Genomic DNA, 20828 nt, shown 5'->3' on the forward strand with positions numbered 1-20828 from the left:
CTGTACTCTGGGATGCAGACTATCAGGCCCCGGGGATTTATCGGCCTTCAATCCCATCAATTTCCCTAACACAATTTCCCACTTTATAAGGATTTCCTTTAGTTCCTCCTTCTCACTAGACCCAAGTATTTCCGGAATGTTATTTGTGTCTTCCTTCATGAAGACAGAACTAAAGTATTTGTTTAACTGGTCCGCCATTTTTTTGTTCCCCATTATAAATTCACCTGAATCTGACTGCAAGGGACCTACGTTGGTTTTCACTAATCTTTTTCTCTTCACATATCTATAGAAGCTTTTGCAGTCAGTTTTTATGTTCCCAGCAAGCTTCCTCTCATACTCTATTTTCCCCTTCCTGATTAAACCCTTTGTCCTCCTCTGCTGTATTATAAAATTCTCCCAATCCTCAGGTTTGCTGCTTTTTCTGGCCAATTTATATGTCTCTTCCTTGGATTTAACACTATCCTTAATTTCCCTCGTTAGCCACGGTTGAGCCACCTTCACCGTTTTATTTTTACTCCAGACAGGGATGTACAATTGTTGAAGTTCATCCATGTGATCTTTAAATGTTTGCCATTGCCTATCCACCGTCAACCCTTTAAGTACCACTCCCCAGCCATATCTAGCCAATTCACGTCTCATACCATCGAAGTTACCTTTCCTTTAATTCAGCGCCCTAGTCTCTGAATTAACTGTGTCACTCTCCATCTTAAGAAAGAATTCTACCACATTATGGTCACTCTTCTCCAAGGGGCCTCGCACAACAAGATTGTTAATTAGTCCTTTCTCATTACACATCACCCAGTCTAGGATGGGCAGCCCTCTTAGTTGGTTCCTCGACATATTGGTGTAGAAAACCATCCCTAATAGACTCCAGGAAATCTTCCTTCACCGCATTGCTACCAGTTTGGTTAGCCCAATCAATATGTAGATTAAAGTCGCCCATGGTAACTGCTGTACCTTTATTGCACGCATCCCTAATTTCTTGTTTGATACTATCCCCAACCTTACTATTACTGTTTGGTGGTCTGTACACAACTCCCACTAGCGTTTTCTGTCCTTTGGTATTGCGTAGCTCCACCCGCACAGATTCCACATCATCCAAGCTAATGTCCTTTCTTACTATTGCATTAATTTCCTCTTTAACCAGCAACGCCACCCCATCTCCTTTTCCTTTCTGTCTATCAGTCCTAAATGTTGAATACCCCTGGATGTTGAGGTCCCAGCCTTGGTCACCCTAGAGCCATGTCTCCGTGATGCCAATTACATCATATTCGTTAACTGCTATCTGCGCAGTTAATTCATCCACCTTATTCCGAATACTCCTCGCATTGAGGCACAGAGCCTTCAGGCTTGTCTTTTTAACACCCTTTGCCCCTTTAGAATTTTGCTGTAATGGGGTCCTTTTTGCTTTAGCCTTGGGTTTGTCTGCCCTCTACTTTTACTTTTCTTCTTTCTATCTTTTGCTTCTGCCCCCATTCTACTTCCCTCTGTCTCCCTGCATAGGTTCACATCCCCCTGCCATATTAGTTTAACCCAGAAGTCCAGAACCAGAGGACAAAGTCTAAGAATAAGGGGCAAGCCATTTAGGACTGAGATGAGGAGAAACTTCTTCACTCAGAGTGTTGTTAACCTGTGGAATTCTCTACTGCAGAGAGTTGTTGATGCCAGTTCTTTGGATATATTCAAGAGGGAGTTAGATATGACCCTTACAGCTAAAGGGATCAAGTGGTATGGAGAGAAAGCAGGAAAGGGGTACTGAGGTGAATGATCAGCCATGGTCTTATTGAATGATGGTGCAGGCTCGAAGGGCCGAATGGCCTACTCCTGCACCTATTTTCTATGTTACTATGAGTGAGGAAGGTATGGGACTCAAGATGCAATGATGGAGGAACCTCATCCTCCCTGCTCTTGTCCAATAGGTTCGAGGCTCTTACTCCCTGTGGATGAGAGCAGGGACTGCAGGGAGGATGAGCAAACTGACCACAGCACCATGGTACGGGGGGCCATAAAAGTGGGTGGAGTAAAAAGAAACGGTGTAGTGGTAGGGGACAGTATCATTCTGGGGATAGGTACGGTTCTCTGCAGCTGAGAGCATGAGTCCCGAAGGCTGTGTTGCCTACCCGGTACTAAGGTTAAGGACATCTCCACTGCTCTGGAGAGGAACTTGGAGTGGGAGGGGGATGATCCAGTTGTCATGTTCCACGTGGGTACCAACAACATAGGTAGGACAAACAAAGAGGTTCTGCTGAGGGATTATGAGCAACTAGGGACCAAACAGCAGGTAATCAGGAAGGCGAATGGAATGTTGGCCTTCATTGCGAGAGGGATGGGGTACAAAAGCAGGGAGGTCCTTCTGCAACTGTATAGGGTATTGGTGAGGCCGCACGTGGAGTACTGCGTGCAGTTTTGGTCACCTTACTTAAGGAAGGATATACTAGCTTTGGAGGGGGTACACGAGGCCGATTCCGGGGATGAGGGGGTTACCTTATGATGATAGATTGAGTAGACTGGGTCTTTATTCGTTGGAGTTCAGAAGGATGAGGGATGATCTTATAGAAACATTTAAAATAATGAAAGGGATAGACAAGATAGAGGCAGCGAGGTTGTTTCCACTGGTCGGGGAGACTCGAACTAGGGGGCACAACCTCAAAATACGGGGGAGCCAATTTAAAACCGAGTTGAGAAGAAATTTCTTCTCCCAGAGGGTTGTGAATCTGTGGAATTCTCTGCCCAAGGAAGCAGTTGAGGCTAGCTCATTGAATGTATTCAAGTCACAGATAGATAGATTTTTAACCAATAAGGGAATTAAGGGTTACGGGGAGCAGGCGGGTAAGTGGAGCGAGTCCACGGCCAGATCAGCCATGATCTTGTTGAATGGCGGAGCAGGCTTGAGGGGTTAAATGGCCTACTCCTGTTCCTAATTCTTATGTTCTTATATTAAATTAAAAAGCAGAACCGCAAAGGTAATAATCTCTGGATTACTACCTGAGCCACGAGCAAATTTGCATAGGGTAAAATAAGATCAGAGTGTTAAACACGTGGCTCAAAGACTGATGTGGGAGAAATGGATTTTAATTCGTGGGACACTGGCACCCATACTGGGGTAAGAGGGAGCTGTTCCATTGGGACGGGCTCCACTTACACCGTGCTGGGACTCGGGTCCTGGCGAAGCGAATAACTTGTGCTGTCGAGGGGGCTTTAAAATAATTAGTGGGGGGTGGGGGGAGGGTTCAGGTGAGCGGAAATTTAAAAAGTCAAAGAATAAGGAGAAGGCAATAGAACAGGGTAGCACTGGGGGAAATGAAAACCAGAGTGTGACAGGAAGGGACAGAATGTATAAACATAAAAGTGTATCAGAAAGTGGGGTCAAAACATGAAAAAGTGGGTATAATTTTTTTTAAAGCTCTTTATCTGAATGCACGCAGCATTCATAACAAAATAGATGAGTTGATGGCATAAATAGATACAAATGGGTCTGATCTGATAGCCATTACAGAGACATGGTTGTAAGGTGACCAAGGCTGGGAACTAAATATTCAGGGGTATTTGACAATTCGGAAGGACAGACAGAAAGGAAAAGGAGGTGGGGTAGCTCTGTTAATAAAGGATGAGATTAGTGCATTAGCGAAAAAAAACAATATTGGCTCAGAAGATCAAGATGTTGAATCTGTTTGGGTGGAGATAAGGAATAATAAGGGGAAAAAGTCGCTGATGGGCATAGTTTATAGGCCCCCCGAACAGTAGCTACAATGTTGGACAGAGTATAAATCAAGAAATAATGGAGACGAGCAAAAAAGGAACAGCAATAATCATGGGCGATTTTAACATTCATGTTGATTGGACAAAGCAAATTAGCCAGGGTAGCCTTGAGGAAGAGTTCATATCCAGGATAGTTTCCTTGAACACCATGTTGCAGAACCAACCAGGGAGCAGGCTATCTTAGATCTGGTACTGTGTAATGAGACAGGATTAATAAGCGATCTCCTAGTAAAGGATTCTCTAGGAACGAAGGACCATAGCATGGTTGAATTTCAAATTCAGTTGGAGGGTGAGAAAGTTGGATCTCAAACCAGTGTCCTAAGCTTAAACAAAGGAGACTACAAAGGTATGAAGGCAGAGGTGGCTAAAGTAGACTGGGAAAATGAAGTGTGGAACAGTTGATGAGCAGTGGCAGACATTTAAAGAGATATTTCATAACTCTCAACAAAAATATATTCCAATGAGAAGGAAAGAATGTAAGAGAAGGGATAACCATCCATGGCTAACTAAGGAAATAAGGGACAGTAGCAAATTGAAAACAAGGGCATACAAAATGGCCAAGACTAGTGGGAGGCCAGATGATTGGGAAACTTTTAAAAGCCAGCAAAGAACAATTAAAAAAAAATAAAGAGAGGGAAGATAGATTATGAAAGCAAACCAGCACGAAATATAAAAACAGATTTTGAGAGTTTCTACAGGTACATAAAAAGGAAAAAAAGAGTGACTAAAGTAAATGTTGGTCCCTTAGAGGATGAGACTGGGGAATTAATAATGGGGAACAGGGAAAAATGGCAGAGACTTTCAACAAATATTTTGTACCGGTCTTCACAGTAGAAGACACTAAAAACGTCCCAATAGTGAATAAACAAGGGGCTATAGGGAGGGAGGAACTTAATACAATCACGGTCACTAAAGTAGTAGTACTCAGTAAAATAACGGGAGTAAAGGTGGATAAGCCTCCTTGATCTGATGGCTTACATCCTAGGGTTTAAAAGAAGTGGCTGCAGAGACAGTGGATGCATTGGTTGTAATCTACCAAAATTCCTTGAATTCTGGGGAGGTCCCAGCCGTTGGATAACCGCAAATGTAACGCCCCTATTTAAAAAAAGGAGGCAGACAGAAAGCAGGAAACTATAGACCAGTTAGCCTAACATCTGTCGTTGAAAAAATGCTGGAGTCCATTATTAAGGAAACTGTAGCAGGACATTTGGAAAAGCATGATTCAATCAAGCAGAGTCAACATGGTTTTATGAAAGGGAAATCATGTTTGACAAATTTGCTGGAGTTCTTTGAGGATGTAACGAGCAGGGTGGATAAGGAACCAGTGGATGTGGTGTATTTGGATTTCCATAAGGCATTCTGATAAGGTGCCACAGAGGCGGCTACTGCACAAGATACAAGTTCACGGGGTTGGGGTAATATATTAGCATGGATAGAGGATTGGTTAATTAACAGAACAGAGAGTCGGGATAAATGGGTCATTTTTCAGATGGCAAACAGTAACTAGTGGGGTGCCACAGGGATCGGAGCTGGGGCCTCAACTATTTACAATCCATATTAATGACTTGGATGAAGGGACTGAGTGTAATGTAGCCAAGTTTGCTGATGATACAAAGATGGATGGGAGAGTAAATTGTGAGGAGAACACAAGAAATCTGCAAAGTGATATAGACAGGCTAAGTGAGTGGGCAAAAAATTGACAGATGGAGTATAATGTGGGAAAATGTGAGGTTATCTACTTTGGCAGAAATAATAGAAAAGCAAATTATAATTTAAATGGAGAAAAATTGCCAAGTGCTGCAGTACAGAGGGACCTGGGGGTCCTTGTGCATGAAACACAAAAAGTTAGTCTGCAGGTACAGCAAGTAATCAGGAAGGCAAATGGAATGTTGGCCTATACAGAAACATAAAATAGGTGCAGGAATAGGCCATTCGGCCCTTCGAGCCTGCACCACCATTCAATATGATCGTGGCTGATCATGCAACTTCAGAACCTCATTCCTGCTTTCTCTCCATACCCCTTGATCCCTTTAGCCATAAGGGCCACATCTAACTCCCTCTTGAATATATCCAACGAACTGGCCTCAACAACTCTCTGTGGTAGAGAATTCCACAGGTTCACAATTCTCCGAGTGAAGAAGTTTCTCCTCATCTCGGTCCTAAATGGCTTACCCCTTATCCTTAGACTGTGACCCCTGGTTCTGGACTTCCCCAACATCAGGAACATTCTTCCTGCATCTAACCTGTCCAATCCCGTCAGAATTTTATATGTTTCTATGAGATCCCCTCTCATTCTTCTAAATTCCAGTGAATATAAGACTAGTTGATCCAGTCTTTCTTCATATGTCAGTCCTGCCATCCTGGGAATCAGTCTGGTGAACCTTCACTGCACTCCCTCAATAGCAAGAATGTCCTTCCTCAGATTAGGAGACCAAAACTATACACATTATTAAGGTGTGGCCTCACCAAGGCCCTGTACAACTGCAGTAAGACCTCCCTGCTCCTATACTCTCATCCTCTCGCTTATTGCAAGGGGGATGGAGTATAAAAGCAGAGAAGTCCTGTTACAACTGTACAGGATATTGGTAAGGCCACACCTAGAGTACTACATACAGTTTTGGTCTCCGTATTTAAGGAAGGATATACTTGCATTGGAGACAGTTTAGAGAAGGTTCACTAGGTTGATTGCGGAGATGAGGGGGTTGACTTATGAAGATAGGTTGGGCCTATACTCATTGGAGTTCAGAGGAATGAGAGGTGATCTTATCGAAACATATAAGCTAATGAGGGGGCTTGACAAGGTGGATGCAGAGAGGCTATTTCCACTCATGGGGTCATAGTCTCAGAATAAGGGGCCACCCATTTAAAACTGAGATGAGGAGGAATTTCTTCTCTCAGACGGTTGTAAATCTGTGGAATTCTCTGCCCCAGAGAGCTGTGGAGGCTGGCTCCAATGAGTATAGGCCAAGAACTGGGAGATACTCACCAAGGACACCGAGGCAGTCAGGAGCTGCTGGAAGGAGCACTTCGAAGATCTCCTTAACCGAGACTCTGCCTTTGACTTGAGTGTCCTCGACTCCATCCTGCAGCATGCTACCCGCCACCATCTCAGCAAAACCCCAGTCCTGCACAAGACAGAAAAGACCATCTGCCAGCTCAAGAACAAGGCAACGGGAGCGGATGGAATCCCCGCTGAGGCACTAAAGTATGGTGGAGAGGCAATATTGGCACGAATGCATGACCTCATCTCTCTCATCTGGAAGGAGGAAAGCATGCCGGGAGATCTCAGAGATGCAGTAATCGTGACCATCTTTAATAAAGGGGACAAGTACGACTGCGGCAACTACAGAGAAATCTCCCTGTTATCAGCCACTGGGAAAGTCGTCGCTAGCATCCTCCTCAACCATCTTCTCCCTGTGGCTGAGAAGCTCCTCTCAGAATCAAGAGTGCGGATTTCGTCCACTACAGGGTACAACGTACATGATCTTTACGGCACGACGGCTGCAAGAAAAATGCAGGGAACAGCACCAACCCTTGTACATGGCCGCCTTTGACCTTACAAAGGCCTTTGACACTGTCAACCGCGGGGGACTATGGAGCATCCTCCTCCATTTCGGCTGCCCACAAAAGTTTGTCACCATCCTCCGCCTGCTCGACGACGACATGCAAGCCGTGATCCTGACCAACGAATCCATCACATACCCAATCCATGTCCAGACCAGGGTCAAGCAAGGCTGCGTCATCGCTGCAATGCTCCACCCTCACTCAACAAGCTCCCCGTTGGAATGGAACTAAACTACAGAACCAGTGGGAACCTGTTCAATCTTCGTCGTCTCCAGGCCAGATCTAAGACCGTCCCTACCTCTGTCATCGAACTACAGTACGCAGACAACGCTTGTATCTGCGCACATTCAGAGACTAAACTCCAAGTCATAGTAAACATCTTCACTGAGGCTTACGAAAGCACGGGCCTTACACTAAACATCCGTAATAAAGGTCCTCCATCAACTTGACCCCGCCATACAACGCTGCCCCCCAGTCTTCAAGATCCACGGCGTGGCTCTGGACAACGTGGACCACTTTTCAAACCTCGGGAGCCTATTATCAGCAAGGGCAGACATCGACGATGAGGTTCAACACCGCCTCCAGTGTGCCAGTGCAGCCTTGGGCTGCCTGAGGAAGAGTGTGTTCGAAGATCAGGCCCCCAAAGCTGCCACCAAGCTCATGGTCTACAGGGTTGTAGTGATACCCGCCCCCCTGTATGGCTCAGAGACGTGGACCATATACAGTAGACACCTCAGATTGCTGGAGAAATACCACCAACGATGTATCTGCAAGATCCTGCAAATCCCCTGGGAAGACAGATGCACCAACATTCGCATCCTCGATCAGGCCAACATCCCCAGCATCGAAGCACTGATCACACTCGATCAGCTCCGTTGGGCGGGCCACATTGTTTGCATGCCTGACACAAGACTCCCAAAGCAAGTGCTCTACTTGGAACTCCTACACGGCAAGTGAGCCCCAGGTGAGCAGAGAAAACGTTTCAAGGACACCCTCAAAGCTTCCTTCATAAAATGCAACATTACCACCGACACCTGGGAGTCCCTGGCCAAAGACTGCCCTAAGTGGAGGAAGTGCATCCGAGAGGGCGCTGAGCACCTAGAGTTTTGTTGCCGAGAACATGCAGAAAACAAGCACAGGCAGCAGAAGGAGCGTGCGGCAAACCAGTCCCACCCATTCTTTCCTTCAACGACTGTCTATCCCACCTGTGACAGAGACTGTAATTCCTGTATTGGACTGTTCAGTCACCTGAGAACTCACTTTTAGAGCGGAAGCAAGTTTTCCTTGATTTCGAGGGACTGCCTATGATGATGATGATGATAAAGATTGGTATGACCTGGTGCAAAGTGCATAACGTTTATGGAATGTACATGCAGTAATGTAGTTAGAAAGATATAAAAAGGGCAAGATTGAAATGCAAAGTTAGAAGCAGAAGAAAGAAGTTCAGAAAGTTGAGCTCAATGATTGTAACATGTGATCTTGTACAGAAACCATTGCCGTGTGTTCTGGGATGTTGTCTGCAAAAATGTTCCTTTAACCCTGAATAAACTTGCAAGTGTTTGACTCCTGCATCTAGAACTCTCATTTCTGGTACATAGACAAACAGCCTTAGTCTATCCCTGCCGACCCAATAGTCTGCAGCACAACCTTAGAGTTAGCTTCGGCCTATGATGTCCACCAGAGTTATCTAACTTCCCACCTCAACAACTTTGATCTCTCTGAAATATGGGGCTTCACCACCTCTAATCTGTCTATTCTATCTTTCCTGAACTAATGAACAGGATTAGTCATGTTTTAGAAATTATTATAGAATCATGAGGCCATTCCGCCCATCGTGAAGTCCCTCACCCCTGGTACCATTCTAGTAAATCTCTTCTGCAAATCTAAGGCCTTGACAGTGTGGTGCCCAAAATTCGACACAATACTCCAGCTGGGGCTTAACCAGTGTTTTATAAAAGTTTAGCCTGACTTCTGTGCTTTTGTACTCTGCCTCTGCTTATAAAGCCAAGGATCCCATTTGCTTTTTTAACCAGCCTTCTGAACTTGTCCTGCCACCTTCAAAGATTTGTGTACATGCTCATTGATAGATGTTTACTACAAGTCACATTATTTTATCTTTTATGGTCTTAGTTTTGCTATTTTTCTCAGAGATCTACTTCTATTTGTTTGGTACTGTACATACCACTATGACAGCAGCATTGTTCTCTGAAATTATACTTACTAGAATACAAAGCACTATTAATAAGGCCTCAAAAAATCAAACTAATCTTGCAGATCATCTTGTCTTTCCATCTGTTTAACTATGACAATGTCCTTAAACTTCTCATCGACCTCTCCCCTCATTTGCATAAATCTAAACACAAGTGACCAACAGGGCCAATTCATTGATCCCGGATTAAGTGATCACAAGGCCTGGGCTGCACGTCAGCGTAGTGAGGAATGGGCCTCCCAAGATGCTGCAAAAGTCGCTCATGAATCTCATGAGTGGGGCTTGTGAAGGAACAGTGATGGGGGGAGGGGGAGGCTGGGGGATGCCTTTTAAATGCAAGTTGTGTTGTTTGTATCTGAATTCTAACAGGAAGTTTCAAAATGAGATTTTATGATCTTAAATGCTAAAATGTACAGTTGCTTTCGCAAAGCATGCCTCTTTGCTGATTGTTGATTTGTGCCTTTTATCCTTTAAAAGCAGCAGCCAACATGTACTGTGTTTGAGGTATATCCAGGGTTAGATGAGAGAAGTCACCTAGGAGTTACAGCAACACGCACACACAGGTTGAAGACCAGATGTGAGTAGGGGGTTGGAAATAAGATGCACCTCTGTCCTGGGTCTGTTCTGTCATGCCAGATCTGAAGCTTCTATCCTGACATGTCTGGGAGTTGTTCCAAAGATGCAGGTCATAGAAAAACAGCAGGGGCAGAAGTTGGCCTCAAAGGGAGCATGGGGCTTAAGTTAAGAGGGAACAAGGAACTTGGGCAGCAATGGGCAAGGAGCACAAGGATTGGTCCCTGGTAAACACATCACGAATGATACATTAAGTCAATCAGATGTGACACAAATAACACAACTTTCTAATACATAGATATTTATTTATATATACAGAAAATGCCATGCAATACTGCTATAGTACATTTAAGTTAAATTTTAGGACTACAACTCTTGGTCAAAATAGAAATATCAAGATTGTGTCATATTTTACTCACCTAATTGAATGTTTCTAATCCAAACTGACTGTTTTGTCCCTTTTAAGATTTTCTCAAAGTAAACACCTGCAAATCCACTGGAAAAACAAGCACTGAGCACTGCTATCAAACCTACAAACTGAGAACCTGCAGAGAGCTCCTGCTTCAACTCCTCCGAGGTGTCCGTTGGCCACTAAAACAGATTAGACAATTTTACTTTAGCATGTGGAAACAATCCAAGATTGCCGTGAATGTATCAAGGGCCAATGTTTTATTCTCAAAAATATATTACAGCAAAGGATGAAAAAAGATGTTAGCATAGCTCCGTGGTAGCACTCTCACCTCAGTCAGAAGGTTGTGGATTCAAGCCCTAATGCATGACCTGAGCACACATTCTAGGTTGACACTTCAATACAATACTGAGGAAGGACTGCATTGCTGGAGGTGCTATCTTTTAGATGAAATGTTAAACAGAGGCTGATTCTTATGCTTATGTAAAAGCTCCAATTGTCCTGATAACTTTTATCCCTCGACCAAACACCACCAAAAATAGATTGCGTGGTCATTTATCTCGTTGCTCTTTGTAGGATGTTGCTGTGTTTAAATTGGCCATCCCATTCGTCTGCAAACTAGTGACTACACCTCAAAAGTACTTCGTTAACTGTGATATGGTTTGGGTGAGCCCGAGGATGCGAAAGGCATTATATAAATGTACATTCTTTCTTTAAGTATTAGTCCATTTAAAAATTAAAGTTGGAATCAGAGACAAGAAAATGAGAGTTATTATATAGTTATTCATGTCTGTCTTCACTCGAGAAAAAAAAGAAAAAATTGATTGGAGTTCCACAAATGGCAGAGAAGGAAAAAGATGCTTTAAAAATAAACAAAGTACCTGATCCAGGTAACCTACACCCATAAGTCTTAAAGAAGCTTTGTGAGATAATTTTCATAGATTCCTTAAATTTGGGAAGGCATTTGTTCAAAAAGTGGCTTACATAACTAGTTTTAAAAAGGGTCAAAAGACATGCCCAAAATCTATAGACCGATAAGATTAACATCAGTTGCATGGAAAGTATTTAAAACAATTTGGAGAGATTTCCTCAAACCCTTTTTTTGGCGCATTCTCCCGAGATGCGGCGACTTTGTGCGCTCAAAACGGCACCAAAAAACTTTGCAACGATTCTGGCCGCTCTGCTGTGTGTCCCGGACCCTAGCCCGGCATTTCTCGTGGAGTTGGGGGGGGGGCGGGGGGTGGCAGAGCTACAGCCCTGCGCCAAAAACAGTGCCAGCAGCTGCGCGCATGTGCAGTGGAATCTGCACGCATGTACAGTAGCTCTTCGCCCTCCAAACACGTCTGCAGGCTGTGAGCCGGACCGATGCTCGCCGCCCCTATCCCTGGCTGAAGGGACGACCCGATGATCGCTGCTCCTATTCCTGGGGGCTACAAGAAACAGGTTGGTGCGGGGAGACTTTTGAGCGCGGGGGGTGGGGGGGGGGGGTGCTGCAGGAAGAGAGAGGAGGAGAGCTTCTTTAAATGATTTAGAAAAAGTCTCTGTCAATGGCACAATGCAACTGGCTGTTAAGAGGTGAGAATGACCAGAGAAAACTTTCCTTAGGTTTGGTCTCTCAGTAGCAGCAAATATCTGGTCGTGACTTTTGTTTCAGTAGTAATCATGACTTTAGGTCAATTTTTTTTAAAATCCCACCAATTCTTAGTGAAGAACTGCATGGATGCCCGTAGATACCCTGTTGGGGACATTCCATCAGTGCCCACAGGTGCCTTATTGGGAGTAACTGCATGAGCACCCTCAGGTACCTTGCACAAGTGACCATCATTCATAGCCCTGATAGCAAAATATTTGATTCATAAATGGTTTTATGAAACCCTTTGTCTTCTGATATAAATGATATTAAAAAGTGCATATTTTATGATGCTTTATATAGTGGAATGTGTAAATCATGCAAAAGTTACAGTACAAGATCTGTATCAGTTGTTGTGAAGGTGTCCTCTCTGCTTCCCTTCCCCCCACCCCCGCCATCTCTGGCTACCTGTGCTGATTTCTTAACTCTCCACAAGGGTTTTCTGTGCGGCCACATATGCTGGCCTAAGTTAGTTTGGAGCAACTATTAGCTGTCCAAACTGGCTTAAATGGTCAAAACGGCTGGTAACGCCCCCTTTTGGAAAAAATACACTAAATTTAAAAAAATCCTAACTAACTCATTTACACTGGCGTAAATTAAATGTGCAGAATGGGGATTTTTAAGATACTCCAGAAAAATCAAGTTGCTCCAAAAAAAGCAGCAACTCCTGGGGAAATTAGGCCCCTAGCATTTGATATTCTATACCTGTACTTGAATTTCCATAAAGATTCTGACAAGATTAAGCTAAGCTAAGAGTCACAGAACAGAAAATACAGTATTGTGCTGAACAGATAATTAATGCGAAATAGGAAACAGGATGGCCATAATAGGGAACTTTTGAAATCGGACAGAAGCAATCAGCAGGAAAGCCCCGGGTTTGGCCTTGGGTCCATAATTATTTTTAAATGCATTAACTCAGCCAAGGCCATCAGAGGAGAAAAGTTTGTGGGTATGAATTTAAAATAGGAGGCAGTACACATAATGAACTATATTTAAGAAGGGGGATCGAACATTTCCAGGGAATTATAGACCAGTCAGCTTAACATCGGTGGTAGGAAAAATAATGGCATCCCTACATAAATAATACCCTACAGGTAAGACCTGCTTTGTGTTATTTGTCTAAGTATGGAAATGAAAAGAAGCAACATATGAATATACTTTGCTTTTAAAGTTGCTATGTAAATGAACATTGTACAGTGTCATCATACAGTGAATGATTACATTGCTGTGTAAACTTGGACTCAGCTCACCTGGGGTATAACTTTGTCTGGGCCTGTTTTTAGGCACTGTATAAATGCAGGTTGTTGTTGTTACACAAGTGGTTATTTACACAGGGGTCCTTTTCAGAATGGCAGGCAGTGACTAGTGGAGTGCCGCAGGGCTCAGTGCTGGGACCCCAGCTCTTTACAATATACATTAATGATTTGGATGAAGGAATTGAGTGTAAGATCTCAGAGTTTGCAGATGACACTAAACTGGGTGGCGGTGTGAGCTGTGAGGGGGACGCTAAGAGGCTGCAGCGTGACTTGGGCAGGTTAGGTGAGTGGGCAAATGCATGGCAGATGCAGTATAATGTGGATAAATATGAGGTTATCCATTTTGGAGGCAAAAACACAAAGGCAGAATATTATCTGAATGGCAGATTAGATAAAGGGGAGGTGCAACGACACCTGGGTGTCATGGTTCATCAGTCATTGAAGGTTGGCATGCAGGTACAACAGGCGGTGAAGAAGGCAAATGGTATGTTGGCCTTCATAGCTAAGGGATTTGAGTATAGGAGCAGGGAGGTCTTACTGCAATTGTACAGGGCCTTAGTGAGGCCTTACCTGGAGTATTGTGTTCAGTTTTGGTCTCCTAATCTGAGGAAGGATGTTCTTGCTATTGAGGGAGTGCAGCGAAGGTTCACCAGACTAATTCCAGGGATGGCTCGACTGTCATATGAGGAGAAACTGGGCCTTTATTCACTGGAGTTTAGAAGGATGAGAGGGGATCTCATAGAAACGTATGAGATTCTGACGGGACTGGACAGGTTAGATGCGGGAAGAATGTTTCTGATGTTGGGGAAGTCCAGAACCAGGGGGCATAGTCTTAAGATAAAGGGATAGGCCATTTAGGACGGAGATGAGGAGAAACTTCTTCACTCAGAGGGTTATTAACCTGTGGAATTCCCTGCCGCAGAGAGTTGTTGATGCCAGTTCGTTTGATATATTCAAGAGGGAGTTAGATATGGCGCTTACGACTAAGGGGATCAAGGGGTATGGAGAGAAAGAGGAAAGGGGTACTGAGGGAATGATCAGCCATGATCTTATTGAATGGCGGTGCAGGCTCGAAGGGCAGAATGGCCTACTCCTGCATCCATTTTCTATATTTCTATGTTTCTATGACTAAAGGAGAAAATAGAACATCTAGAATCCAAAAATATACTAATGAATAGTCAGCATGGATTTCAAAAGGGAAAGTCTTGCTTGACCAACCTCATTGAATTTTTTGAAGAGGTAATAGAGAGAGTCGACAATGATAATGCAGTAGACGTCATTTATCTACACTTTCAAAAGGCCTTCAATAAGGTACCCCATAATAGACTGATGAACAAGGTCAGAGAATGTGGAGTCAGGGACAAGTTGTAGAATGGATAGCTAGCTGGCTTCAAGACAGAATGCAGAGAGTAGGGGTAAAAGGTAGCTATTCACAGTGGAAGGTGGGTAGTAGTGTTCCACAAGGATCAGTGCTGGGACCACTGTTGTTCACAATTTATGTGAACGATTTAGACCTTGGAATCAAAAACACAATTTCTAAATTTGCGGATGATACCAATTGGGGCGGGGGAGGAGGGAGGAGAGAGGAGAAGGGGGAAATGTCAATACCGAGGAGGACTGCAACAAATTACAGGCGGGCATTAATAAACTTGCAGAATGGGCATATAATTGGCAAATGAAGTTCAACACTGATAAACGGGAGGCATTACATTTTGGTAGGAAGAATAGGGAGGTCACTTATTACTGGGAGAGTACGAATCTAGGTGGGATAGAGGAACAAAAGGGATCTCGCAGTACAAATACACAAATCACTAAAAGTTGCGACACAGGTTAGCAAGGCCATAAAAAGAGCAAACCAAGCACTAGGTTTTATTCATAGAAGTATAGAATTGAAAAGTAGGGAAATTATGCTAAACCTGTATCGAAACTTGGTTAAACCACACTGGAGTACTGCAGTAGTTCTGGTCGCCATATTATAAAAAGGATATCGAGGCACTGGAGAGGGTGCAGAGAAGATTTACATGGATGATACCAGAAATGCGAGGGTATTAGAGGCTGGGTCTCTTTTCTCTTGAAAAATGAAGGCCGAGGGGTGAGCAAATAGAGGTCTTCAACATTATGAAAGGTTTCGATTGAGTGAATAGAGAGAGAATGTTTCCACTCATGGGGAAGAGCATAATTAGAGGCCATCAATATAAGGTGGTCACCAAGAAATCCAATAGGGAATTCAGAAGAAACTTCTTTACCCAAAGAGTGGTGAGAATGTGGCACTCACTACCATGGGGAGTGGTTGAAGCGAATACGAAAGAGGCATTTAAGGGGAGGCTAGACAAGCATATGAGGGGGAAATGATTAGAGGGTTATGCTGATCGATTTAGATGAGGAAAGATGGGAGGAGGCTCGAGTGGAGCATAAACGCTGCATGGACTAGTTGGGCCGAATGGCCTATTTCTGTATCGTTTATCCGATGTAAAAACAATGCAACTGGATTGAGATAAAAAATCAATATGTGGCAGAAGCAGTTCATGTAAAATAATTAATATGGAAGGAACCGAAAGGGGCATATGTTAAGTCAAACAGTCATGCACTGCTCTGATCAAGAAATATATTTATTAACTATACATTGGATAAACCTATGAAACAATTAGCCCAGTGCTAAGCTGCAGTAAAAAAGTTAAAATATTAAGTTGCATTATTAGATGAAGAGAACAAGCCAAAAGTATTGCTTTTGTGCAAGGAATTGATTAGACCCCATTTAACATACTATTTACAATTTAGGACACAATAATTGCAAGGATATTACTGTGGTTTAGAGAGTAGAAAGTAAACAAAGATTATTCCAGGTACGAGTAATTTGAGATTCAAAAATCTGAGAAAAGTTTTTAAAAAGTTGAGCTCATTTTCTTCATAGAGATTTTGAGATGATCCAATTGAAGTTTATGATTGTAAATCCGGGGTTGATGAGAGGCTTGTGCAGCTACAGGGAGAAGGCAAAAAAGAAGTAAAAAGAAACAGAAAGGTGACGTCACAGCCAAACGGGTAAGTGATTGGTGAGTAGTTTTTCTTTCTTCTCTTTAACAGTGAGTAAACTTTATTACTGTTGCCTATCTAAAGGTTAAGTCATGGCAGAAAAGCTCGGTCGCGTGTTATGCTCCTCCTGTACCATGTGGGAACTCAGGGACGACTCCAGTGTCCCTGACGACTACGTGTGCAGGAAGTGTATCCACCTCCAGCTCCAGCTCCTGACGGTCCGCGTTGCGGAGTTGGAGCCGAGGGTGGATTCACTCTGGAGCATCCACGATGCTGAGAATGACGTGAGTAGCACGTGTAGCGAGTTGGTCACACCACAGGAGAAGGGTCCACAGCCAGACAGGGAATGGAAGACCAGCAGGAAGAGAAGTGCAAAGAAGGTAGTGCAAGGGTCCCCTGTGGTCATCCCCCTGCAAAACAGATACACTGCTTTGAGTACTGTTGAGAGAGATGACTCATCAGGGGAGGGCAGCAGCAGACAAGTTCATGGCACCGTGGCTGGCTCTGTTGCACAGGAGGGCAGGAAAAAGAGTGGGAGAGCGATAGTGATAGGGGATTCAATTGTTAGGGAATAGATAGGCGTTTCTGCGGCCGCAACCGAGACTCCAGGATCGTATGTTGCCTCCCTGGTGCAAAGGTCAAGGATGTCTCGGAGCGGGTGCAGGACATTCTAAAAAGGGAGGGAGAACAGCCAGTTGTAGTGGTGCACATTGGTACCAACGACATAGGTAAAAAAAAAGGGATGAGGTCCTACGAAACGAATTTAAGGAGCTAAGAGCTAAATTAAAAAGTAGGACCTCAAAAGTAGTAATCTCAGGATTGCTACCAGTACCACGTGCTAGTCAGAGTAGGAATCGCAGGATAGCGCAGATGAATACGTGGCTTGAGCAGTGGTGCAGCAGGGGGGGATGCAAATTCCTGGGGCATTGGAACTGGTTCTGCGGGAGGTGGGACCAGTACAAACCGGACGGTCTGCACCTGGGCAGGACCGGAACCAATGTCCTCGGGGGAGTGTTTGCTAGTGCTGTTGGGGAGGAGTTAAACTAATATGGCAGGGGAATGGGAACCAATGGAGGGACACAGAGGGAAACAAAAGCAAAAAACAGGAAGGAGATGAGAAAAAGTGGAGGGCAGAGAAGCACAAGACAAAGAACAAAAAGGGCCATTGTACAACAAAATTCTAAAAGGACAAAGGGCGTTAAAAAAACAAGCCTGAAGGCTTTGTGTCTTAATGCAAGGAGTATCCGTAATAAGGTGGATGAATTAACTGTGCAAATAGATGTTAACAAATATGATGTGATTGGGATTACGGAGACGTGGCTCCAGGATGATCAGGGCTGGGAACTCAACATCCAGGGGTATTCAACATTCAGGAAGGATAGAATAAAAGGAAAAGGAGGTGGGGTAGCATTGCTGGTTAAAGAGGAGATTAATACAATAGTTAGGAATGACATTAGCTTGAATGATGTGGAATCTATATGGGTAGAGCTGCAGAACACCAAAGGGCAAAAAACGTTAGTGGGAGTTGTGTACAGACCTCCAAACAGTAGTAGTGATGTTGGGGAGGGCATCAAACAAGAAATTATGGGTGCATGCAATAAGGGTGCAGCAGTTATAATGGGTGACTTTAATATGCACATAGATTGGGCTAACCAAACTGGAAGCAATACGGTGGAGGAGGATTTCCTGGAGTGCATAAGGGATGGTTTTCTAGACCAATATGTCGAGGAACCAACTAGGGGAGAGGCCATCTTAGACTGGGTGTTGTGTAAAGAGAGAGGATTAATTAGCAATCTCGTTGTGCGAGGCCCCTTGGGAAAGAGTGACCATAATATGGTGGAATTCTGCATTAGGATGGAGAATGAAACAGTTAATTCAGAGACCATAGTCCAGAACTTAAAGAAGGATAACTTTGAAGGTATGAGGCGTGAATTGGCTAGGATTGATTGGCGAATGATACTTGAGGGGTTGACTGTGGATGGGCAATGGCAGACATTTAGAGACCGCATGGATGAACTACAACAATTGTACATTCCTGTCTGGCATAAAAATAAAAAAGCGAAGGTGGGTCAACCGTGGCTATCAAGGGAAATCAGGGATAGTATTAAAGCCAAGGAAGTGGCATACAAATTGGCCAGAAATAGCAGCGAACCCGGAGACTGGGAGAAATTTAGAACTCAACAGAGGAGGACAAAGGGTTTGATTAGGGCAGGGAAAATGGAGTACGAGAAGAAGCTTGCAGGGAACATTAAGACGGATTGCAAAAGTTTCTATAGATATGTAAAGAGAAAAAGGTTAGTAAAGACAAACGTCGGTCCCCTGCAGTCAGAATCAGGAGAAGTCATAACGGGGAACAAACAAATGGCGGACCAATTGAACAAGTACTTTGATTCGGTATTCACTAAGGAGGACACTAACAACATTCCGGATATAAGAAGGGTCAGAGGGTCTAGTAAGGAGGAGGAACTGAGGGAAATCCTTATTAGTCAGGAAATTGTGTTGGGGAAATTGATGGGATTGAAGGCCGATAAATCTCCAGGGCCTGATGGACTGCATCCCAGTTCTTAAGGAAGTGGCCTTGGAAATAGCGGATGCATTGACAGTCATTTTCCAACATTCCATTGACTCTGGATCAGTTCCTATCGAGTGGAGGGTAGCCAATGTAACCCCACTTTTAAAAAAAGGAGGGAGAGAGAAAACAGGGAATTATAGACCAGTCAGCCTGACATCGGTAGTGGGTAAGATGATGGAATCAATTATTAAGGATGTCATAGCAGCGCATTTGGAAAGAGGTGACATGATAGGTCCAAGTCAGCATGGATTTGTGAAAGGGAAATCATGCTTGACAAATCTTCTGGAATTTTTTGAGGATGTTTCCAGTAGAGTGGACAAGGGAGAACCAGTTGATGTGGTATATTTGGACTTTCAGAAGGCTTTCCACAAGGTTCCAAACAAGAGATTAATGTGCAAAGTTAAAGCACATGGGATTGGGGGTAGTGTGCTGACATGGATTGAGAAATGGTTGTCAGACAGGAAGCAAAGAGTAGGAGTAAATGGGTACTTTTCAGAATGGCAGGCGGTGAGTAGTGGGGTACCGCAAGGTTCTGTGCTGGGGCCCCAGCTGTTTACACTGTATATTAATGATTTAGACGAGGACGTTAAATGTAGTATCTCCAAATTTGCGGATGACACTAAGTTAGGTGGCAGTGTGAGCTGCGAGGAGGATGCTATGAGGCTGCAGAGCGACTTAGATAGGTTAAGTGAGTGGGCAAATGAATGGCAGATGAAGTATAATGTGGATAAATGTGAGATTGTCCACTTTGGTGGTAAAAACAGAGACAGACTATTATCTGAATGGTGACAGATTAGGAAAAGGGGAGGTGCAACAAGACCTGGGTGTCATGGTACATCAGTCATTGAAGGTTGGCATGCAGGTACAGCAGGCGGTTAAGAAAGCAAATGGCATGTTGGCCTTCATAGTGAGGGGATTTGAGTACAGGGGCAGGGAGGTGTTGCTACAGTTGTACAGGGCCTTTGTGAGGCCACACCTGGAGTATTGTGTACAGTTTTGGTCTCCTAACCTGAGGAAGGACATTCTTGTTATTGAGGGAGTGCAGCGAAGGTTCACCAGACTGATTCCCGGGATGGCGGGACTGACCTATCAAGAAAGACTGGATCAACTGGGCTTGTATTCACTGGAGTTCAGAAGAATGAGAGTGGACCTTATAGAAACGTTTAAAATTCTGATGGATTTAGACAGGTTAGATGCAGGAAGAATGTTCACAATGTTGGGGAAATCCAGAACTAGGGGTCACTTTCTAAGGATAAGGGGTAAGCCATTTAGGACCGAGATGAGGAGAAACTTCTTCACCTAGAGAGTTGAGGCCAATTCACTAAATATATTCAAAAAGGAGTTAGATATAGTGCTTACTACTAGGGGGATCAAGGGGTATGGCAAGAAAGCAGGAATGGGGTACTGAAGTTGCATGTTCAACCATGAACTCACTGAATGGCGGTGCAGGCTTGAAGGGCCGAATGGCCTACTCCTGCACCTATTTTCTATGTTTCTATGTTTCTAAATGGAATTAACAAGATGAGTCCAGGAAAATTGTTCACTGTGGCGAAGTTCAAATACAGGGGGAAACAAAATGGCAATCAGGAAGTTAGGTCTAAGAAGGGAAGCTAGGGCGGACTTATTCAAATACAGCATTATACAGCATTCAATAGCCACCTATTGGGAACTGTTCCAGAATATATAAAGCACACACGGATATAACCCGGATAAAGGAAGCCGTTACAATAAATTGCTTCACCTAGTAAATGATTAATCTTGTTGCAGGCAAAGGTTAGCCAGTCCTAAATGCTTAAAACTGTAGGTCAAGTTCACTTTAAGCTGTT

The 20828-nt window shown here is 43.9% G+C and overlaps 1 protein-coding gene across 1 annotated transcript in view; it reads right to left on the reverse strand.

Moving 5' to 3' along the window:
* The window catches only part of LOC139268142 (UDP-N-acetylglucosamine transporter-like), a 69359-nt gene that overhangs the window by 17471 nt on the left and 31060 nt on the right, over positions 1-20828 (reverse strand). The window contains exon 5 of the mRNA XM_070886177.1: positions 10525-10696. Within this exon, the coding sequence (XP_070742278.1) occupies positions 10525-10696 (172 nt within the window). The remainder of the gene's footprint in view (positions 1-10524; positions 10697-20828) is intronic.

This window comes from Pristiophorus japonicus, chromosome 8 (genome assembly GCF_044704955.1).
Source record: "Pristiophorus japonicus isolate sPriJap1 chromosome 8, sPriJap1.hap1, whole genome shotgun sequence".
Lineage (NCBI taxonomy): Eukaryota > Metazoa > Chordata > Chondrichthyes > Pristiophoridae > Pristiophorus > Pristiophorus japonicus.